A 24840-nucleotide genomic window follows, 5' to 3' on the forward strand; every position below is an offset into this window, starting at 1 on the left:
GGCCCCAGCAAACCTGGAGGGCAGGAAGTGTCAGCATGCTCCACATAGACTACCCCCCCCCCCCCCCCCCCCCCGCCCCTTATGCCCTGAGAGGTGAAGGAAGCGAGGGAGAAAGAGAGAATAGGACTCATGCAGGAGTCTTAATTGTGTGGCTACATACCCAAGAAAAGGCTAACGGGAGGGAGCTGATGGAAACAGTAGTGGACGAGAAGGGCGAGAGACCCGCGTATGCGAGTCTAGACCCTGACCCGTAGGAGTCAGTTGCCAGAGATAATTCTTAAGTACGGGAAAATCCCGAGCCACTTATTCCCTTGCACAAGAGGTGCCCATTTGCCCTTAGGACGAAATACGAAACTACTGACATTTAAAGCTCTTCATAATTTGGTTTCTGCCTACCGTGGCTGACTTTTTACACTTTACTATCCACCCAGTGACCTCTAAGAAAGATGAAATACAAAACACTGACATTTTAGTCCTTCACAATTTGGTTTTTGTATACCTTTCCTGACAATGCACACTACTCCCTTTCCCATTATGTATGATCCAGCCAAATTGGCCTACTTGTTTTCATCACACAATATTAATCTCTAAGCTCCATGCCTAGAATAGACAGTTTTCATATAAAAATATTGTGAGGATTTATTATCCCTGATAATATGACATTATTTCAAAAAAAGTAAAAAGTGCCACCGAAATGTAAGGTATTGTAACTGGAATAGTAATTTGGATATATTTTGAATGGAATGGTAATTGTCATATTTTATAATAATTTTTTGTTGCCATTGAAATTACACTGTGTAGTTTGATTTCTTTGTTTTATGCCTACATAGTGTTTGTGAAACCACATTGCTTGCCAAGGTGATAATTGTAGCAGAAAGAACATTGGATTTGGAGCTTGAGGACTAGGGTTCAAATTCCGTTTCTGTTACTATGTGGCCTTATTCAAGTCACAAGACCTCTGTGAGCCTTTGTTATCATTAGCTAATTTTGTTCACCAAGAGTGAAGTACCAGTTACTAGTCATTTTTTTTTAAAGCCAATTACGTGCAATAATACATTTCCAACAAGTTTTCCTAAGTTATATGATCAAACTTATCTTCCTCCCTTCCTCCCTCTCTTCCTTCCCTTTCCTTACCCTCCCCCTCCTGGTGCTGGTAGGCTATTCTATCTGAGTTATACATGCATTATCATGTGAAACATATTTCCATATTTTTTGTCAGTAATCTTATACAACCAAAACCTCCAAACATAAACCCAAATAAACTATTGAAAAATCATATGTTTTCATCTGCATTCTAATTCCAACAATTCTTTCTCTAGAGGTGGATAGCATTCTTTGTCATAAGTTCCTCAGAATTGCCCTGGATCATTGATTTGCAGATCATAGCTAAGTCTGTCACAATTGATTATTCCACAATGTTGCTGTACAACATTTTTCTGGTTCTGCTTATTTCATTCTGCATTAATTCATGAAGGTATTTCCAGCTCTTTCTGAAATCATCCTTATAACATCCATTCCTTTCGGCACAATGGTATTCCGTCATCATTGTATACTAGTTTGTTCAGCTATTCCCTAATTGATGGAATCCCTTTAATTTCCAATTCTTTGCCACCACAAAAAGAGCAGCTATCAATATTTTTGTACAAGTAGGTCCTTTCTCTTTTTATGAAAAAAATCTCTCCATAATACAGATCTAAGAATGGTATTACTGGATCAAAGGGTATGTATGCATTATTTTATAGTCCTTTGGGGGGATAATTCTAAATTGCCCTCCAGAATGATTGGAACAGTTCACAACTCCATCAGCAATGCATTAGTGTCCCAATTTTGCCATATCCACTCCAACATTTATCATTTTCCTTTACTGTCAAATTGACCAATTTCATAGGTGTGAGGTGGCACCTCAGAGTTGTTTCAATTTACATTTCTCTAATCAAGAGGCATATGGAACATTTTTTCATATGATTATTGATAGCTTTGATTACATCTGAAAACTGCTTATTCATATCTTTTGACCATTTGTCAAATGGGGAATGACTTGTGTTCTTATAAAATTGATTTAGTTCTTTATATATTTGAAAAATGAGACCTTTATCAGAGAAATTTGCTATAAAATTTTTTCTCGGTTGTTTTCCTCTTTGTTTCATTGTTTTATTTGTACAACCCCTTTTTAATTTAATATAATCAAAATTATTCATTTTATATCTTGTAATGTTCTTCATCTCTTATTTGGTCATAAATTCTTCCCTTCTCCATAGATCTGACAGGTAAACTAGTCTACGTTCCCTTTATTTATTTATAATATCCTTTTCGTTTAATCATATACCAATTTGACCTTATCTTGGTATAAGGTGTGAGATATTGATCTATATCTAATTTTTGCCATACTGTTTTCCACTTTATCCAGTAGTTTTTGTCATAGAATGAGTTTTTATCCCAAAAGCTGGGATCTTTGGGTTAACAAATTCTAGATTCTGAGATCATTTACCTCTACTCATTCCATTGATCCACTCTTCTTTTTTAGCCAGTACCAGATTGTTTTGATGATTACTAATTTTTTTCATTAGTTCTATACATCTATAGTTGATATTCCAGATGAATTTTTTTGTTATTTTAAGTAGTTTCTTGGTAGTTTTGTTGGTATAGCACTGAATAAATAAATTTAATTTAGATAGATTTGTCATTTTTATTACATTAGCTCAGTCTACCCATGAGCAATTAATATTTTTCCAATTGTTTAGAGTTAATTTTATTTGTGACAAGTGTTTTGTAATTGTGTTCATATAATTGCCTAATGATTTTAAATGGAATTTCTCTTCTAACTCTTGCTAATGGACTTTGTTGGAAATACATAGAAATTCTGATGATTTATGTGGGTTTATTTTGTATCCTGCAACTTTGCTAAGTTATTAATTATTTCAACTAGTTTTTAGTTGATTCTCTAGGATTTTCAATCATATCTGCAAATAGTAATAGTTTAGTTTCCTCTATGCCTACTCTGACTCCTTTAATTTATTTTTCTTCTCTAGCTGAAGTTAACATTTCTAGTACAATATTGAATAGTGGTAATAATGGGCATCCTTATATCATTCCTGATCTTATTAGAAAATCTTCCACCTTATCCCAACTGCAGATGATACTTGCTGATAATTTTAGTTAGATAGTACTTATTTTAAGGAAAGATCCTTTTATTCCTATGCTTTCTACTGTTTTTAATAGAAATGAATGCTGTATTTTATTGAAGGCTTTTTCTATGTCTATTGAGATATTCAGTGTGATTTCTGTTAGTTTGCTTATTGATTTGGTCATTTATACTAATATTTTTCCTGATATTAAACCAATCTTGCATTCCTGTTATAAATCCCACTTGGTTATAGTGAATAATCCTTCTGATATATTGCTGTAGTCTCTTTGCTAGTATTTTATTTAAGATTTTTGCATCAATATTCATTAAGGAAGTTGTTCTATAGTTTTCTTTCTGTTTTTAGTCTTCTTGCCTTAGGTATCAACATCATATTTGTATCATAAAAAGAATTTTGTAGGACTCCTTCTTTGCTTATTTTGCCAAATAGTTTGTATAGTATTGGGATTAATTGTTCTTTAAATATTTGATAGAATTCATTTGCGAATCCTTCTGACCCTAGGGATCTTTTTCTTGGAGAGTTAATTGAAGGCTTTTTCAATTTCTTTTTCTGAGATGGGATTATTTAAGTATTTGAGCTCCTCTTTTGTTTGTCTAGGCAATTTATATTTTCATAAATATTCTACCATTTCACCTAGATTGTCAAATTTGTTGTCAAATAATTGAGCAAAATAGCTCCTAATAATTGCTTTGATAGCCTCTTCATTGAAGGTGAATTTACTATTTTCATTTTTGATACTGATAATTTGATTCTTTCCTTTTTTAAATAAAGTTAACCATTGCTCTATTTTATTTGTTTGTTTTTTATAGAAAAAACTCCGAGTCTTATTAATTAGTTCAATAGTTCTTTTACTTTCAGTTTTTAAAATTTCTCCTTTGTTTTTTAGGATTTCCAATTTAGTTTTTAATTGGGATTTTTTTTTGTTTATTTTTAAAACCCCTACCTTCCACATTAGAATCAATACTGTTTATTGGTTCTGAGGCAGGAGAACAGTAAGGGTTAGACAATGGGGGTTAAGTGTCTTGCCCAGAGTCACACAGCTAGGAAGTGTCTGAGGTCAGATTTGAACCTAGGACCTCCCATCTCTGGGCCTCTCAGTCACTGAGCCACCCAGCTGCCCCTGAGGAATTTTTAATTTTTTCTTTTTCAAAAATTTTTTTTAGTTGCGTGCCCAATTCATTGCTCTATTTTTTCTCTATTTTATTGATATAAGCATTCAGGGATATGAATTTCCCCCTAAGTACTGCTTTGACTGTATCCCATAAAATTTGATATGTTGTCACCTCACTATCATTTTCTGTAATGAAAATAATGATTGTTTCTCTGATTTATTCTTTGACCCACCCATTTTGAAGAATTATTTTGTTTCTAATTAATAATTTTTAATTTTCTTTTCCATGAACCCTTACTGATTATAGCTTTTATGGCAGTATGATCTGAAAAGGTTGCATCTATCATTTATGCTTTTCTGCATTTGATTGCGAAGTTTTTATGTCCTAGTACATGGTCAGTTTTTGTGTATGTACCATGTGCTGCTGAAAAGAAAATGTATTCCTTTTTATCCCCATTCAGTTTTCTCCAGATAGCTATTAAATCTAACTTTTCTAAAATTTCATTCACTTCTTCTACTTCTTGTTTATTTTTTGGTTCAATTTATCTAGTGTAAGGGGCCGATGTGGAAGCCCCTTGATTGGGTTCTTTGTGGAATCTGCTCCTGATCTTGGGGGAACCCCATTCCCAGCTGGCTACTATGGTACAGCTAGTTAGGGATCAGATTACTGCTTCTCCTGATCGTCAGGAGTAGCCATGCCTGTGACTCTGCAGCATGGGTCTGAGTGTGTGAAGGCAGACAGAGCTTAAAGGAAACAGAGAGACACAGAGCCAGAGAGAGAGAGAGAGACAGACAGACAGACAGATGCAGAGAGACTATCAGACACAGTTGAATCATGGGAAACCTATGGAAGATTGTGAATGGATTACATAATCCTATTTAATAATAGATAAAGACCTAATATTTATAGAGAATCTATATTCTAAGAACAAAGAACATCATATATCAGTAAGAAGGTTACATATCAAAAGTATATATTCTTAATTGCCAGTTAAAATATATGGATCAATTAAAATATGCTGATGTTCTATGTAATGAATATACATATATATCCTATTCTAATCATCAGAGGTTCTCTTTGGTGTGTTATCTTTGACAGAGGAATGTCTTAGGAGTAGGATTGTTCCAGGCTAAAGCTTTATAAGCAAAAGATCATTCTGTCCTGAAATAGAGCCCCAGGTTTGTGATAACTTAGGGTGTCCTGAGCCAATTAAGAAAGCCAATTAAGAAAATCAGATGATTTAAGACATGATTTGTTAGACCTGCAAATTGGGACCAGTCCTTGCCAAAGGTTTAAAGACAGATCCGCATATGTGTCTTTTCTGGCTGCTTTTGCCTCAGTGGGCCTAGAATGTTCTTATGGACTTCTCAATCTAGTTCTGATAAGGGGAAGTTGAAGTCCCCCAAGAGTATAGTTTTACTGTCTATTTCCTCCTTAAGCTCCTTTAGTTTCTCCTTTAAACATCTAGAGGCTATATACCATTTGGTGCATATACATTAAGTACTGATATTACTTCATTGTCTATACTACCTTTTATCAAGATGTGATTACTTTCCTTATTGTCTGATGAGGTCCAACTGAGAGACTGAGATGAGAGTGTGGAGGAAGCTTTATTGTAAGAGAGGGAGGGGCTAAGGGGAAGAGGAAGGAAGGAGCAATGAGGGAGAGAAGCCCAAGACCAGGAGAAGTAGCTTGGAATCCTCTACTGGCGGGTCGAGGAGGAGATCAGCACCAGCAAATATGTTTGCTGAGTCTCCACCCGAGTGAAGAAGGGTGTATGTAACCCTTTATAGGGTAATTGTCAGGGATGAAGTAACCTGAATTGCCTCTATTAGTTCAGTTGGGCTACTTGGGTCAAGTTTATTGGATGGTCCTAAGTAGGGAATCTCAGTCACTGGGTGGGGAGGCTAGTTCTCAGGCTTGCTGGTCAGTCATGTGGGAGATCATTTGTTCAGGGATTGGGGATAGCAGAGTTTTGGTCCCACAGTCTGTCACTTAAATCTTTTAATCATATCTATTTTTGCTTTAGCTTTATTTGAGATCATGATTGCTATTCCTGCTTTTTTTTTTTTAACTCAGTTGAAGCCCAATAGATTCTTTTCCATCTCCTTACCTTTATTTTATTCTCTGTGTAACTACCTACCTCAAATGTGTTTTTTGTAAACAACATATAATAAGATTCTGTTTTTTTTTTTTTAACATTTATTAATATACATTTTTAACATGGTTACCCGATTTAGGATTCTGGTTTTTAATCTACTTTGCTATTCACTTCCATTTTATGGGTGAGTTTATCCCATTTACATTCACAGTTATGATTACCATCTGTGATTTCCCCTCCCTCATGTTTTCCCTTTTTAATCCTATACTTTCTTCTTTCACTCTTATCACTCCACACAAGTGTTTTGCTTTTAATCACCTCCCCCAACTTCCCCCTTCCTTATATTAGTCTCATTCTCAGCACCTCCTTCTTAATACCTTTCTATTTCTCTATAGGGTAAAATAAGATTCTATATCCCAATGAATCTTATTATTTATTATTCCCTGTCTGAGCTAATTTTGATGAGAGTAAGGTTTAATTTAAATATTACCCATCACCACCTTCATCCTCCCCTCCATTATAATTGTTTTTTCCCCATGCCTCTTTATTTGACATAATTTATCCCATTTTTCCTCTCTTCCAATTTCTCGCAGTGCAGTCTTCTTTTTCACCCCTTGTTGTTTTTTTTTTTGCATATCATCCTAAATAGCTTGCTACCATACCCTCTGTCTATATATACTTCTAACTGCCATGATATTGATAAAAAGTTTAAGAGTTACAAATATTATCTTTCCATGTAGGAATAGAAACAATCTGACCTTATTGAGTCCCTTAAATTTTTTCTCTTTCTTATTTACATTTTTATGTTTCTCTTGAAGTTTGTATTTGGGCAACGAATTTTCTGTTTAGGTCTGATTTTTTTCATCAGGAATGCTTGGAAGTCTATTTTATTAAATTACTATTTTTCTGTAAAATAATATGGTTAGTTTTTTTTTAAATCCTTAACTTCTGTTTATTGGTTCATAGGTGGAAGAGTGGTAAGGGTGGGCAATGGGGGTCAAGTGACTTGCTCAGGGTCACACAGCTGGGAAGTGCCTGAGGTCGGATTTGAACCTAGGACCTCTGGTCTCTAGGCCTGACTCTCAATCCCACTGAGCTACCCAGCTGCCCCCACTATGGTTATTTTTGATGGGTAAGTGATTCTTGGTTGTAAACCCAGTTCCATTGCCTTCTAGAATATCATATTCCAACCCTTCCAATCCTTCATTGTAGAAGCTGCCACATTCTGTGTAATCCTGACTGGAGATTTATGATATTTGAACTATTTCTTTCTGGATGTTTGCAGTATTTTCTCGTTGTTCTGGGAGTTCTTGAACTTGGCTATGACATTCCTGGGAGTTGTCATTTGGGGATTTATTACAGGAGTTGATCTGTGTATTCTTTCAGTTTCTATTTTACCCTCTTACTCAAGAATATCAGGGTTTTCTTGGATAATTTCTTATAATATGGTGTCTAGGTTTTTTTTTTTTTTAATCAGGTAATCCAATAATTCTTAGATTGTCTCTTTTGGATTTATTTTCAAGATCAGTTGTTTTTTCAATGTGGTATTTCATATTTTCTCCTATTTTTTCATTTTTTTTGGTTTTATTTTATTGTTTCTTGATGTATCATGAAGTCATTAGCTTCTCTTTGGCCAATTCTAATTTTTAAAGATTGATTTTCTTTCATGACCTTTTGATCCTCCTTTTCCATTTGGTCCATTCTACTTTTCATGGAATTCTTTTCTTCACTGGATTTTTAAATCCCTTTTTCCATTTAGTCAATTCTGCTTTTTATGAAACTCTTTTCTTTATTGGATTTTTGTGCCTTTTTTTCCAGTTGACTAATTTTGCTTTTTAACCTGTTGTTTTCTTTTTGCATTATTTTCATTTCTTTTTCCTATTTTTCTTTTATCTGCCATTTGATTTTCAAATTCCTTTTTTAGCTCTTCCAGTATATGAAACCAATTGCCATTAAAAAAAACAAACAAACAAACAACAACTCTTACCTTCCATCTTAGATTTAATACTGTGTGCTGCTTCTAAGGCAGAAGAGAAGAGCTAGTAAATGGGGTTATGACTTGCCCAGGGTCACATAGCTAGGAAGTGTCTGAAGCCAGATTTGAACCCAGGACTTCCCATTTCTAGGCCTGAATCTCAGTCCACTGAGCTATCTAACTGCCTTTCTCCCAGTTTTCTTTTGAATTTTACATTGGTTGCTTTGCTTTCGCTGTTTCCTACTGAATCAGTGCCTTGCACTTCTTTGTCTCCATACAGATTTTTTATGATGATTAGGTGATTTTTTTTTGTTTGCTCATTTTCCTAGCCTTTTTATGCTGATGGACTAGGAGTTCTGAAAACTGCTGATTCTGTTTCCTCTGCAGATGCCTTGCAGGACTGAGCACTGTGAGCTATTTTGCCCTACAGCTAGGGTCTTCACTGCAGTCCTGAAAAGGCCAAGAGCTAAGGACTTTGGGATCTCATTGTGGGCTGGTTTCAGGGCTTGGGACTTCAAGGGTGATGAGGGGTGTTCTGCTGTTGGCTTAGATAGGGTCTCAGGATCCCAAAATTAGCCTATGCCTAGGCTCAGAACCTGGCACATTAGGTGGGGGTGGGGGGTGGAGTAGTCAGCTGGCACTCCTGTGTGCAGTTTTATTTCCGGTTCCAATAAAAACCAACTTTTGCTGCTATTAGATTTCATCTTGTCTCTGCCCCTCCCCAACCCCCCAGCTACTAGTCTCTTAAAAAGTGAAGACCAGTTTGCATTTGAACTGAGCAGACCATTTGCAATGGCAATGGAAAGGAATGCTTACTTCAGTTCAGTTAAGCACAACATTTATTAAATACTTTATTAAATACTTACTGTATTGGGCACTATATTAAATGCTAAGGATGCAAAAAAAAAAAAAGACAAAAAACAGTCCCACGTTAAATGCACATTTGAATGAGGAAGACAACATCTAAATAAAAAAGCACATCTAAGATATATTCCAAATAGGTGGAAGGTAATTTCAAAGGGGAAGGAACTAGTAATTAGGATACTAGATCGGGTGATTAATTTGTGTAGCGTGAACCTCAAAGGACAGGAGGTTGCTTGGGTGATGGTGGTAATGAGAGAGATTAGAAATGACAATGAGGAATAAGAGATATTCTTACTTCCCTTCTGGGACCAATAAATTAAGGGAAGGAGGAATTTTAGAAAAAATATAACTAGTACTAGAAAGGATGACCAAGCACACACTCTAATCTGAGGAAAGCCAAATCTCACTGAATGCTAAAAGATAGAAAGAACATGACAGGAATGCATCTGAGATGGAAGGAAAGTTTGTGAATGACAACCTACAAGTTCCAGAGTGCACCACAGAAGGATAGCCAACTCTTAAGTGGTACATTAGAAAGGTAGAATTGAGGTAGAGTGAAATAAGAGAGGAGGTATTTAGGGTCTTGGTGTGGGGTTTGCTTTTAGGAAGTTGGTAATTCAGTATCACTGGGGCTAGCTAACCATTGGTGAATGAGTCTAGGCCAGTGATAGTGAACCTATGGCATGGATGCCAAAGGTAGCATACAGAGTGCTCTCTGTGGGCACTCAGACACTCCCCCCCCCCCCCAGCTCCCAAAAGTTCATTGCTAGAAAGGTAGAACTGCTCCCCTCCCCATCTCTACTGCATTTGATGACATTTTTTTCACATCCTCTGCACCTCTGCCCTGCAGCCCAATGGGAGGAGGGCAGAGTGCTTGGGCCACTCTTCTCCCTTTCTATGAGTGCCTGAGGACATTTCTCACTTACTTCACCCAGTGGCCCAAAGGGAGTGCTTTCTCCCTCCCCTGTGTGGGGTAAAGGGGGTGGGAGCAGGGCGTGCCTGGCACTCAGGGGTGGGGGTGGGGGTGGTTAGGGGAGTGGGGAGGGTCTCAGCACTTTATCTCTAAAAGGTTAGACATCACTGGTCTAGGCAGAATATCTTGGTGAATGAGAGTATCTCTGCTCTGTATTCTTCTTTTTTGGAAATTAACTTGCTGATAGTAGATGCTTAATGCTGAAATAACCTGAGTAATTCTCATCCCCTCCTTGTGTTCTTCCTTATTCTCCTTTCATTCTGAGTTTCCAGCTCACAACTCATTATTGAGACTTCTTGGCCCTAATTTATGTCAGAAAATGAGCTAGAACTATGGTACATATTCATGATGGCGAACCTATGGCACACCTGCCAAAGATGGCACACAGACACCTCTCTGTGGGCGCTCATAGGCCCCTGGCTTGGCTGAAAGGGAACCTGGCCCAGCCACTGAACACAAGGGGAGGGTGTGAGGCACTCAAGTCAGCCTCCCTGTGGGGCTTAGGCAGCACAGCATGGCCAGCACAGGGCTGGTAGGCTGGCCCTGCCCCCTAAATGCAAGGGGAGGGTGTGGGGCTCTCAAGCTGGCCTCCTGGCAGAGCTCAGCCCTGACTTGACCAGCCTGCAGCCAGGCCCTGCCCCTGGCCCCATCCCCAAATGCAGGTGATGGGGCATGTAGATTGGGGAGGGACATGACATGCAATGGGGGATAGGGCATGGGCACCCAGTCTGGGGGTAGGGGGTGGAGCATGGCACTGGATCTCTAAAAAGTTCCAAAAGGTTTGCCATCACTGGCATATGCTTTTTGCAGTCCATATACTGACACCTTCAATAAGTGATCTTTAGTGAACTCCATGAAATTCCTTTAAAAAGGTTTTTTAAATTTTAAATTAAAAAAAAAATCTAAATTTGATATTGATAATGAAAACTAAGATAAAAGTAATAAAATTAGCTTAAAGCCTTTCTTGATATCATGGCAATATAGAATTGTTTAGAGAAAAAATGTCTAGTGAAAATATTTTATCTTTAACCATTTTTTTAAACTTCATTTGTAGAAACTGACTATCAGATTCCTTGTGGTAGTCTTTTACCAAGTGGAGTAGATCTTAATCAAGTTACTATACTTCCAAATGATGAATGGAATAGAATTCAAAATAGCCTTGACAAGATGAGTAGAAAAGCAGCACAGCTTCGTGCTGAAAAGAAGGCAAAGAAAGATATGCATTTAAAGTCCCAAGAAATGATGAAACATTGGGCCAATACTTATGCAGTAAGTGATAAACTTAATACAGAATACATAGTCATTGAAGAGTTATTGTTGTTTGTAAGAGAAACTATTCAGACTCATTGAAATTTAATTCATTTACCAAAGTTGAGTACAAAGTTGAATTGAGTTATATACAAGCCAATTTATGTCAGTTGCTCTGAGGAATACAAAAAATGAAGATACAACCTTTGTCCTTGTGCATCTTATAATAGAGGATGCAACACATATTTGCAAATAACTGTACATTATAATGTGAACATTTAATATAAGAGATCAAAGTGCTGTAATAGATTACAGGAAAGAGAGATTTACCAGATCATTTCACTCTGGGTGTCAGAAGATGTGTCAAGGAGATGGCATTTGAATAGGGACTTGATGAATGACAGGAGTTGATGGACATTTTCATTCTTTGTAAGCAAAGGAACAAGATATAGTATGATTTGGCTGCTTTGAAGATTAGTGTGGAATAAGTTGTAAAGGAAGGAGCAAATCTTGAAGGAATTTAAATGCTAGGCTAAGGTGCCAGGTTATTATTTGGCAGATAATAGGCAGTAATTTAGGTTTCTGAATGGAGCTGAACATATAGATCTAGGAGTCATCTACACAAAGATAATTAAGCTCCTAGTAAAAGAGGATATCACTAAGGGAGAGATAATGTAGAGAGATAAGAAAATGGGCTCAGGACAGAGCCTTTAAGACTATTTACAGTTAGGGGCATGATATGGATGATCAATCAGCAAAGGAGAAGGAATAGTCAGCCAAGTAGAAGAGACTCAAGAGAGCAGTATCATGAAAACCCAGAGAGGAGGGACTATCACAGAGGTGAGGGTGGCTCTGTGTCAGATATAGCAGAGAGGTCAAGTAGGATAAGGAATGAGAAAAGACCATCAGGTGTGCCAATTAAGAGATCATTAATATGTGGAGAGAGCAGTTTTAGTTTAGTAATGAGATCTGAAGCCAGACTACAAAGGGTTCAGTCAGTGAGGGAAGTGGAAATAATTAACGTAGTTTTATCTAGGAGTCTGTCTGTGAAAGGGAGGAGAGATAGGACAATAATAGCATGATGGTAGAACTTACTGAAGATTTTTGAGAATGAAGAAGGCTTGAACATTTTTGAATGCAGTAGGGAAGAAACCAGTAGAGAGGCAGAGGTTGAAGTTTATGGGGTAGGGTATAATTAAGGGGGCAATCTGCTAGAGAAAATGGTGGGAGATGGCATTAAAGGTACATATAAAAAAATTGGCCTTGGCAAGAAAAAGGTCCAGCTTGTGGAAGTCAGCTCTGGACTAAAGATAAAGTAGAGGTGATAATTTAAGTATTGGAATTGATGAGATCGCAAGGGATAGAATGAACATATAAACATGAGATAAGAACTAAAACTTAAGAACCTTGAGGAATGCCATCATTAAGTAGGCTAACTGAGAGTTGGTAAGAGAGGCACAAGGAATAGTCAGATAGCTTGGGGGGAGCCTGGAAATTTTATTGTAAGTGTTTCAGAGAGGAGAGTGGGTCTGTTGTCAGATGTAGCAGAGGTGAAGGACAAAGAGGACTGAGAAAAGGCCATTGCCTTTCCTGTATTGAACTGAAGTGTTAAAAAGACCAATCAGTGTTTAACTTGAGTCTTATCTAAGGTATATTTAAATTTTTTATTAAATTAAATATTAAATTAATTTAATAATATACAATATCAATTATACAATATCAAAATACAATATCAATACAGTATAAGTCAATATACAATAATACAATATAAGTCAATACAATATAAGTTAACTTGAGCCTTATCTAAGGTATATTTAATTATTGATATATAAGTCCTTGTTGTAGGGTAGGCCTGAGGAGAACATTGAGGCTCCACACATACACACACACACACACACAATGTAAGTCTACGTTTATATAGACAAAAGCATTAAGATTAATGATCAGAAGTGTATGGAATGTGTTTTTGGGGGGCCTGGAACCCCCAGAAATCACTCTAATGAGTAGATAGGAGACTTGAATTAAGATGGTAACAGGAAGCAGCCTTTATTAGAGAAAAAGCAGACAGCATGGAACATTGCTGGATTTCACCTCAGCCATATCCACTGGCTTACAAAAAGAATCCTTATTTTATAGAAAATCTATACAGTGGTACCTTGAGTTTACCACCACCTGTGTTTGAGTCATTGGTTTCTTATCTGAGATACTCCTTACTCCCTTTTTGGGTCCCAGCTCTCTTTGAACCATGGAAGCATTTCTCAAATTAACACCTTCTCTGTTTTAATCATAATTCAGAAATGTGCAAGGCCAGAGCCACAATCTTTCTAGTTAGGGAGACTAATTCCCATGGGAGATTCTTATACTGTATCCTCTAGGCTTCATGGCCTCCTCATTGGACTCTTTGTACTGTAATTTTCCTTGGGACTTCATTTTCTAAACCCTTGAAATGCTGATTGCAAGTCAATTGAGAAAGAACAAGAAAGGTGTTGATCTGGCTGCTTTTAGAGAAGTATTAAGGCAATAAGAATAGGATTGGAATGGGGAAAGGTCTATTCACTTCAGTAGATAAGAATTAGAACCAGAGCTGGGATGCAGTATTTTCACTGTTTGTAGATAAATCTTCGAATGGGGCCCATGAACATGTCCCAAAAGATGGCAACAAGCCATACCAGGTACATTCAATGATAGGAGTGAAAAATACTTGGTTTTCTATAACAGTTAAGAAACTCGTTGAGAAGGGCTTAAAGATTTATTAAAAGACAATATAATTTTGGGGTTAAGACCTCAAATTGATAAATTAGCCTTGATAAAGTTTGCCCAGTCTAATATGAAATTGAATTTATTTCTCCCCTAATTAAATTGCTATCATATTCTCAAGCCTTTTAAATTTTTTACATAAAAATATTTTAATTATTAGAGGAATTACTTCATGTAACTTTAAATGTTTTACTAACTTACATAAAAATACAATAGTAATCTATAATGAAACTTCAAATTTTGTGGTACTATTTTTAATATTTTCTATTTTCTAAAATTTTGTTGGAAAATGAAAATTGATTTTGTTTCTCACAGGGGATGAGAAAACAGAAACTTGAAGCTAAAGTGTTGCGTGAACAAAATGAAGAAAAAGAAAAACAAAAAATTGACATGGAAGAAGCATTATATAGAGCACAAGAAAGAAAAAAGGCCATTGAAAGTGCAAAAATCTCTCACTTTTACCAGACAGATAGAGTGAAAACTTTCCATGTACTATCTATGATTCCTTGTTTTTCATATCTATTTAATATAATACTTGTACATAGCTGGGCATTATTTACATGACATGTTGCACATTTTTTTGTATAGAGGGCACTTCTTCTTACTAAAGTTCTGAAAGAGCGAGATGCTCAGGTTCAGTTCCAGAAGAGCAAGATGAAAACAGATGCAAAGTGGGAGGACCAGTTGAAGCGAAATATTGAAAAAGCTTTGGAAGAGGAAATTGAAAAAGAGGAGAAACGTCACAATGACAGAGTGGCGCTTGCAAATGATCATCTTAAACAGTATGTGAGATTACACTGTTTTTAATATACTTTTTCTCTTCTGATATTTTTCAGTCTTTTGTTATAGATAAACCTAATGCAAATATAGGTTATTATATGGCTTCATATTTCAGTGACTATTCTGTGCAGCCGTCCAGCAGCTCCATGAAGATTCCTAGTGGGTTGGACACTTAGAAAGGGGAACCAAGGACTGAGTGAAAATGGGTAGCCGGTTAAAAACTAGTGGAAAGAGAACATAAGGCGAGAATAAAGACACGCAGACAGAAAGTTTTGGCATAAGGTAGACAGACATTGAGTAAGCTCTGGTGGTCGAGAGCTTAGATGGTTCAGAGCTCTGATGGTCAAGAGCTTCTTGGTTAGGAGCTCTGATTATTAAGAGCTTCCTTCTCAACTGTCATATAGCTACTTTTTTTGGGGTTACAAAAAGGCGAAGGGGAGAACCAAGTGGTCTGATACATATGTAATCATCAGGAGATACAAACTGTTATAACCTGAAATAACAGGTAGAGCAAACATCTAGATCAGGAATCCATGAGGCCTAAGGTCTTGATACAAATGCTGATTGATTGAAGGTAAGGCAAGGAGACTGAGATAACTGACCAGTCTTCCAGAGTGTTACAGCCTAAGAGAAGGGAATTTGGCAAGGTTGAGGTTCAATTTAACTCAAGGTTACAGAAATCAATCATAAGCAATACAAGAGTCATTTTTTGAGCACTCTTAAAATAATATCAAGATTAATGTATACCTGGATTGCTACATTCTGAAATATATTTAGTTCTAATATAACTTTGATTTTAAAAACTACATTAAATAATGGTATTATGAAGTATCAAATACTGTTCTGATAGGGATATGTACTATAATATAGATGTTAAATTAAAGATAGATTTACAGAGAGGATTTGTCCATTTACTTCAGTTCATTAAGCATTTATTAAGCCCCTTTTATGTATCAGGCATCAGGTGCTTTATTGGCAATAAATATATTTAATATTAAAATCATAAAATATTTACATTATTTTAAAATGTTATAAGCAATTCTATTATAGTTTTGTTAGGATATCTAACAACTATGTTATTAATTTAGCAATTAAATAAAGTAATTTAGATAGTTGGTTTTAAGGTATGTTCAAAAGAGGATGGAAATAGTGATTTTAAAATGTATGTTTTTATTATGTTTTAAAGTGAATCCATCTCCTTTTATAATGTCTGTATGTGGCTACTTGTGAATTTTCTTTCTGAGGAATTTTAAATGTAATCATCTCATATTAGTCACTGTCCCTGGCCAAAAAGGTCAAGTTTTTTCTCGAGGCTAATTAAATCATTAGTACAGGTTAGCTTTATCTTATAATGGCCCTTCTCTCAGTTTCTGTACCATCTGAATAAAGATTATACTTTTTTTTTTTATAAAAGGAAGCTGCTAGCATGTATAGAGTTCATTCCCCAATTCATTTGATTCAGTTTGAGAGTTCTTTTTGTGTGATACACTGAAGATACAATGATAGATATCCTATAGGCCCTGCTCTCAAGGAGCTTACAAGAAGGAAAAGTTAACTACAATAGAAGGGAGTGAGGTAAGTTTATAGGGAGGGAATTCTCTGAAAAATAGAGAGAAAGAGAGAGAGAACAAGAATGAATGAGAGAGAACTTTTACTTGCAGGGGTAGAGGAAGGGTGAGTCAGGAATTGATAACTTTGTTGGAGGTAGTGTTATCTGAGGTGTTGAAGGAGGAAGGGACATTAAAAGATTGAGGTAGAGTGGCAGTCCATTCAGAATGGGGGATATCTTGAGCCCAGAGGTGAGAGAAGGGAAGAAGAGACAGGGGACAGATAATGGCCCAGTTTGGCTACCATGTAAAGTAGAAGAAAGAGGAGTATGAAATAAGCCTAGATAGATGCCAGTACAACTTGTTTATACTTTTTTAGGGAAGCATTAAACTACCAAAGGTTTTTGAGTAAAAGAGTGTCATGATGCAGCAGTGTATTATTAAGAAGCTAACTTTGGGAACAGCATGGAAGAGAGATTGGAGATGGGATAAACTAGAGGCAGGAAGACCAATTAGGAGGTATTATAATAGACTAAATGAAAAGAGATGAAGACGTTATCTAGAGAATGGTGGCAGTGGAAAGAGAGAAGGGATAAATATAAGAGCCGTTGCAGAGTTATTAAAATAAGTCTTAGAAACTGGTAGGTAAGGGAAGAATTGAAGATGCTTTTATGGCTACAAGTCTGAAGGATGGTGGTGCTTGTAGAAAAAATGAAAAAAAAAAAAAACCCAACCCCAACAACAACTTAGGGGAAGGAGCAGATTTAGGATGGAAGATGATTAATGCTAGAAGTTCAGTTTTAGAAATGTTGAGTTTGAGGTGTTGGTGAGATGTCTAGGTTGAGATATCTAGCAGATTTGGGGAAATGTGGACCTGGAGCTATAGGAAGAAGTTGGGGTTGGACATATAGATTTGGGAGCCATCTCCATACAGATGGGAGGGCATGAGATGCCTAAAATAGTGGGTGGGGTTGCAGGTCCAGTGTAAAACCTCAGCATAAACCTGCATTTAAAGAGCAAGAAAAGAATGAATGGTCAGCAAGAGAGACGGGAGTGGTCAGAGAAGTAAGAAAAACAAAAGAATATAGACATGAAAATTCAGGGAGAATTATGGGGTAGCCCATAGTGTGAAATGGCACAGAAAGGTAAGGAGAATAATACTGGATTTAGAGATTGGGGGGGGGGTCAATCTATGACAGAAAGCTGTTTCATTAGAGCAACAGGATTCAAAACTACATGTGAGGAACTAAAGAAATAAGTTGAAGGCAAAGTGGAAACTGTCATTGTACACTGCATTATTTCTAAGAGTCTAGCAGTGAAAAGGAAGAGAGGATGAGCTGGAGAGCTTTAGCTGAATAGAAAAATGAAATTGCAAGGGTGTTTAAGTGACTTGGCCATAATAAATGCTACAATTTAACCATCTTACCACTCAGGTATTTGCCTAAGAAATTGGAAGGAATAGGAACTCAATTGAGTCCTTTTGATTTGGGATTAAAAGTAATAGAAGAAGAGGGAGCTAAAGTGACTCAGTAGATGGAGAACCAGGGCTGGAGGTCCTAGATTAAAATTTGATCTCAGATACTTTGTAGCTGTGTGAACCTGGGAAAGTCATTTAACTCCCATTGTCTAACCCTTAGTGCTCTTCTGCATGGAACCAATATAAACTATCGATTCTAAGAGAGAAAGTAAGGTTTTTTTGTTTGTTTTAAAAAAAAGGTAATAAGAGAAAGATGCTGTTTTCAGCTTGGTCTTTTTTCCTCCTATTTTATCTGTTAAAAAAAGTATTTTTAGCTAGTGCTTTAAATTGGGAAGTTGTTTCAAGTTTACTGTTTTCCAGAAAGAAATAATTTATTCTCTTAAATTTTGATTCAGAGTAGGCTGTAATCTCCATAAATACTTAACCAGTTTTCTTTCTCATTCTTTATATTTGTTTTTATACTTTAGAATGAAGGAGCGATACGAGGTAGAAGAACAAAGGAAAAGAGAAGAAGAAAAAGATGCCCAAGAAATAGAAAGACAGTCAAAGTTGTATGAAGTAGAACTAGCAAAGAGAAAGGAAAAGAAAGAAGAAAAGATGCTTGAATGCCAAAAAATGCATCTTGTAAGGAGAAAATACCTTGAATATTTAGAACTGTACAAATAAAACTAACTAGGGGCAGCTATATAGCACAATGTTTAGAGCTCCAGGCCTGGAGTCAAGAGGACTTGGGTTCAAATCTGGTCTCAGATACTTCCTAGCTGAGTGACCCTGGGCAAGCCACAACTTCAGCTGCCTAGCGCTTTTTGTTGTTCTGTCTTAGAATTGATACCAAGACAGAAGGTAAGGGTTAAACAACAACAACAACTAGCTGACTAGCTTTTGTTTTATAAGCCAAAAGTGGTGGGAAGAGGATAACTAGTGAATGTTGAGATTGATGGAAAAATAAAAAGGACATAAAAGAAGAATTTATGCATTTCTAAGCTTAAACCATGGGTATATTTAATATAATTTTTTGTTTCTGCTTTTTCAATTGGAGTGGGGAGATACTTGAGGTAGAGACTAACCAGCAGGCTTTTGCAATAGTCCATGCCCAGGATGATGAGGGCCTCACTTTAACATGGTAGCTAAATAAATGGAGAGAAGGAACATATGCAAGAGATACTCTGAGGGAAGAAATAACAATGCTTCGTAACATTGGATATGTGGAGATTGTGCTTTCTAAATTAACCAGGTTCATTTTTGAGGTAATTAGTGCTAAATCTTTCCCTTTCCCTCCCTATTTAAAATGAGGTTTTGGATTATACAAGAAGTGGGATTTGGAGGGCTCTTTTTTCTTCTTACATACTCTCCTCATCCAAAATGTCCCCTTTTTAGTCTCCATTCAAAAGCCATTCTCTCCTTCAAGGCTTAATGAAAAAACACATCAATTGTGAAAATTTCCTCTTAACTATTTCAGCTCAAGTGATCTGTTTTTCTAACTTCTTGATCCTTACTATCTGAATTACTTTCCGATAATATTTTGTACTGCCTTATGATGTCGCTTCACTGACTTCACTATTGAACTCTTTTCCTGCTAATTAACTTTATAATTTGTCGGTCTTATTTCCTCATTTAGACTGTAAGTTCAATGACAGCAAGGACTAAGTCATTTTTTGTTTCTCCTACAGCACCATGCTGTGTTGACACAGTTGCTTAATAAATAACTATCAAATCAATGATGCTTATGATCCATAATTAGGAGGACATGGATTTTGAGCCATGTACCAGACAGGCAATGGAAATTCATTGTTTCACACATTGTTCCTCAGTCTTCCTTATAATCTTGTTCACAATATTTTGGTTTCATTTTTTTCACCACTAAAATAAGGGGGGTGGATTAGTTGACTTCAAAGGCCTCCTTTAGCTCTAGATTTCATGATCCTTTTGTGACATGGTTTTCTTTTTTTTTTTCCTTAATAATTTTATTTTTTAGAAAAGTTAACATGGTTACATGATTCATGCTCTTACTTAACCCTTCACCCCCCAAGTTCCCCACCCCCCAAGCCAATACACATTTCCACTGGTTTTAACGTGTGTCATTGATCAAGACCTATTTCCAAATTGTTGATAGTTGCATTGGAGTGGTATTTTCGAGTCTACATCCCCAATCATGTCCACCTCAACCCATGTGTTCAAGCAGTTGCTTTTCTTCTGTGTTTCCACTCCTGCAGTTCTTCCTCTGAATGTGGGTAGCGTTCTTTACCATAAATCCCTCAGAGCTATCCTGGGTCATTGCATTGCTGCTAGTACAGAAGTCTATTACATTCAATTTTACCACAGTGTATTGGTCTCTGTGTATAGTGTTCTTCTGGCTCTGCTCCTTTTGCTCTGCATCAATTCCTGGAGGTCTTTCCAGTTCACATGGAATTCCTCCAGTTTATTATTCCTTTGAGCGCAATAGTATTCCATTACCAGCATATACCACAATTTGTTAAGCCATTTCCCAGTTGAAGGCCATACCCTTAATTTCCAGTTTTTTGCCACCACAAAAAGTGTGGCTATAAATATTTTTGTACAAGTCTGTTTATCTAGATGACATGGTTTTCTAAAAGCAGTTTCTCCCATAGAGAACTTTCTTATTTGTAGTCCATGGCAATGAAGTTATTTTTGGTAATAGGAACAACATATTTAAAAATTTTTGTTATAAAAATACTGAAGTAGTTAATTTTCATTTTTTTAAAGGAAACCATGGAAAATAAAAGTGTAATCAGAGCAATAGAGCAACAAGAAGAAGAGGAGGAAGATGAAAAAATTAGAAGATTCATCATTGCAAAGAAGGCTCTGGCAAATATTAAAAAAGAAAAGGATGCTGAAACATTCAAGTAGGCTACATTTAAGATAATTAACAAATGTTATCTGAAATAATTGTTATGTTCATAATTATGATTATATGACAATGACACATAAGATCTAGAGTAGGCTACAGTTGCTTATTTATCTAGTATATGACTAGACGATCTTTTTTATGAAAGTATTTTATTTGTATCCAGGTCAGCTATATTTTGGAGAAATCAGGTTTTGTTTTGTTTTGTTTTGTTTTTGCTTATATTTATAAGCAGGCTGTGATAGTGGAGTAGGTAAAAGTTGAAAGGAATAATATCTTTTTGATAGTTCAGATTATCATGGAATTTTTGAGTGGGAAAGCCAGAAGCAATTTCTCCTGCCTTTTGTAATGCAGGATTGCTGCAAGTTCTCTTGCATTTGCAAATTCACCTGAGGCAATCCTGGTAGTTAGAGAAATGGAATGTTAACCCAGCAAATCCCTGGTCTCAAGATAAGACCTTTGGAGTTGGCACTATAAATTCCCTCGGAGAACCGCCCTAGTTCTGATTTCCTTGACCTGACCCAGATGTCCAGCTATCCCTTGAACTCCCCTTTGGGTCCTGGGAGGTGGAAATTTGCCTGGGAGAGGTGGAATGTGGGAAATTAGTTTACGTAGCCAGGCAGGGACATCCTAAACCAAATCATTACCCTCATTTGTCAATCAGATAGACCACTCTACATGGGGCAGTGGAATTTATCCCTGGCTGAGGGGCTGGTTCCCTCAGCCTGATCTTACCTTCTGAGACCCTCTGCCAGCACTGACCTTCACCCATAGCAACAACTTTCCCAGACCTTAACCCTCTTCCCTCAGTTTACCCTTGTGTTCAATAAACCCCTTGGCCTTATTCAGAGAGCTTCATTGATTCATTTATAACACCAACTAGGGCCAGGGACTGAGGAGAAGGAAGATAACTATCACTTGTTTCCTGAGGGGGTTAGATCAGGCATCCATCTTTCTCAGGAAGTGAACTATGTCCACTTCCTGTTGGCTTCCAGTTTCTCACCAGAAGGGAGGGGCCTCACCTTAAAGGAGCCTAAAGACAGCAGGGAGACTGACTGGTCCTCTCAAGGACCTCAAATCCTTGGCTGTCCCAAATCTAAATATAAGGAAGCAGTTAGGTCCCTGGCCCAGGAGACTCAAGGGTACCACCAGCTACCCTATTACCAGCCTGATTAGCCCTTTTATAACACTTCTAACTCTCAAAGTACTTTGTGCTTCTTCTACATACATTCACTTTATTTCTATTTTATATTTCTAACCAAAATATTAGTCTCTTTTACTAGACTTTAAGTTCCCTGAAGGTAAATATCAGATCTTTTTTTCAAATGTAACTTGAATTTTTTTTTCTTTTAGGCAATCAGAGTACCACTTAATCTTTTCTTTTTAAATTAAATTTTATTTTCAGATCCGTATTCTGACTCTACCCTCTCCCCTTCCCCCAATTGAAAAAGGGAAAAAAAAAAACAACAAAAAAACCTCTGTTACTAACGTGTGGAGTCAAGCAAAATAAATTCCTATATTGGTCATGTCTAAAAAAAAAGTCTTGATATGTACTCTGAGTCTATCACTTCCATTAGGAGATGGTTAGCATGTTTCATCTTGAATCTTCTGAAATTGTGCTTGGTCATTGTGTTTGGTCATTGTGTTGTTCAGAGTACTAAGTGTTTCATAGTTTTTTGTCTTAGCAATATGGCTGTTATTGTATAAATTTTCTTCTGGTTCTGTTCACTCTGCCTCAGTTTGTATACGTCTTCCTGTTTCTGTGAAAGCAGCCCTCTTTTCATCACTTCTTGTAGCAGAATTGAATTCTGTCACATTTACATACCATTACTTGTTCAACTATTTGCTAATTGATGGACACCTCTATTGATTTTCCAATTCATTGCTAGTGTAAAAAGAGCTGCTATAAATATATTTTAGCCGTTTATCTAAAAAAGGTTCTTTTCCTCTTTTTTTGATCTCTTTGAGGTAGAGACCTAATAGTGTTATTTCTGGGTCAAAGATTATGCATACTTTAGTAGCTTTGGGGGCATAATCCTACATTGCTTTCCAGAATGGCTGTACCAGTACATTTCACAGTTCTACTAACAGAGACTTAATGTTCTTCATTTCCCACATCTCCAGCATTTGTCATTTTTTGTCAACCTTTCCAATCTTATGGGTGTGTAGTAGAACCTCAGAATTTTAATTTGCATTTCTGTGTTAGTGACTTAGAGTATTTTTTCATATGATAGCTTAAATTTTTTCCTTTAAAACCTGCTTGCTCATGAGATGGAGTTAGGGGTGTAATTCTCAAAGTAAAATATTTGGCTTAACTCCCAACCCCAATATTCATAGGGCAGAGGCACTTGTTTTATGTAAATTTTTATTTATTTGTTTGTTTGTTTATTTAGTTGTGTGAGATAAAATTGCATGTTTCCCAGATGAAGCATTTGACTTGTTTCAATTAAAGTCAAGTTGGTAACAATATTTTAAATCACAAAAGAATATTTGGTTGTTTATCTAAAAAGTACCAGGACAAGTCTGGAAGGAGATAATTGATAGGAGAAGCCTGAGAAAGTACAGAGGCTTTGAATTCAAGGGCAACTTACAGTTAGATTTTTTTTTTATCTCATGAGAATATTGGAGGATATAACTCTTGTTTGGGGTATGTAATTCTTCTTTTGTATATGTTATCGTAGAAATTTACATGGATAGACTATTCAGTTACAACTTTGAATCTGAAGAATTCTGAAGGAATATGAGAGGAATAAAAGTGCTACTTTTTCAAGCTTGCTTTCTGAGTCCCATTCATTTTGTAAGTGGGAATTTTTGAGCTGTTTTTAATTCTATCCCACTCCCTCATATCTCATGACCTTTTATTAAATAGGTAATGGCTCTTATTCTTAAATTTGAATCATTTCCTTCTATATCTAAGAAGAGGTTTTTATCAGAGAAAACTTGCTGCCAAGTTTTTCTTTTCTCATTTTCCTACTAATTTTAGCTGAATTGGTTTTATTTGTGCTGGGAAAATGTCATTTATATTTATATTTTTTTTATTTTTATCACATTTTTCCCTCAACACATGAAAAAAATTTTAACCTTTATTTTATTAAAGTTTGAACCAAATTCTCACCTTCCCTTTCTCCCTCCATTTCCTCCCCCTCCTTGCAAGCAACCCAATAGAGATTTTACACGTGAAATAGTATAAAACTATATTAGTCCTTTTTTGAAAGAGAACTCAAACAAAAATAAAGGGAAATATAGTATGTCTTGGTCTGCATTCAGACTACATCAGTTCTTTCTTTAGAAAAAGATAGCATTTTTCATCATGAGTCCTTGAAGATTTTCTTGGATCATTGTATTGCTAGAAATAGCTAAGTCATTCATAAATGTTCATTATATAATATTGTTATTATTGTATACAGTGTTCTCTTGGTTCTGCTCACTTACTTCATATGAGTTCATGTAGGTTTTTCCAGGCTTTTCTTTTTAAAAAATTTTTTTTATTTATTTAGAATATTTTTTTATGGTTACATGATTCATGATCACTCCCCCAGCCTTCCCTCCCCACTCCCAGAGCTGACAAGGAATTCCACCAGGTTATACATGTATCATTGTTCAAAACCTATTTCCATGTTATTCATATTTGCATTAGAGTGATCTTCTAACATTAAAACCCTAATCATATGGAATTTCTCCAGTTCATTATTCTTTTCAGCACAATAATATTCCATCACCATCAGATACGACTATTTGTTCAGCCATTCCCCAATCAAGGGACACCCCCTTATTTTCCAGTTTTTTGCCACCACAAAGAGCAAGACTATAAATATTTTTATATATGTATTTTTCCCTATTTTCTCTTTGGGGGATACAAATCTAGTAGGGGTATGGCTGGATCAAAGGGCAGGCATTCTTTTAAAGCCCTTTGAGCATAATTCCAAATTGCCCTCCAGAATAGTTGGACCAGTTCACAACTCCATCAGCAGTGTATTAGTGTCCCAATTTTGCCACA

At 36.3% G+C, this 24840-nt stretch overlaps 1 protein-coding gene across 1 annotated transcript in view; it reads left to right on the plus strand.

Annotated features, from left to right (window-relative positions):
* The first annotated feature begins 11220 nt into the window (after window positions 1-11220).
* CFAP210 (cilia and flagella associated protein 210) overlaps window positions 11221-24840 on the plus strand; it is a 48136-nt gene continuing 34516 nt past the window's right edge. Inside the window, exons 1-5 of the mRNA XM_044669808.1 lie at window positions 11221-11437; window positions 14489-14662; window positions 14762-14955; window positions 18445-18601; window positions 20702-20841. Coding sequence (XP_044525743.1) covers window positions 11336-11437; window positions 14489-14662; window positions 14762-14955; window positions 18445-18601; window positions 20702-20841 — 767 coding nt within the window. The 5' untranslated portion in view covers window positions 11221-11335. The remainder of the gene's footprint in view (window positions 11438-14488; window positions 14663-14761; window positions 14956-18444; window positions 18602-20701; window positions 20842-24840) is intronic.

Source organism: Gracilinanus agilis, chromosome 3, assembly GCF_016433145.1.
Source record: "Gracilinanus agilis isolate LMUSP501 chromosome 3, AgileGrace, whole genome shotgun sequence".
NCBI lineage: Eukaryota > Metazoa > Chordata > Mammalia > Didelphimorphia > Didelphidae > Gracilinanus > Gracilinanus agilis.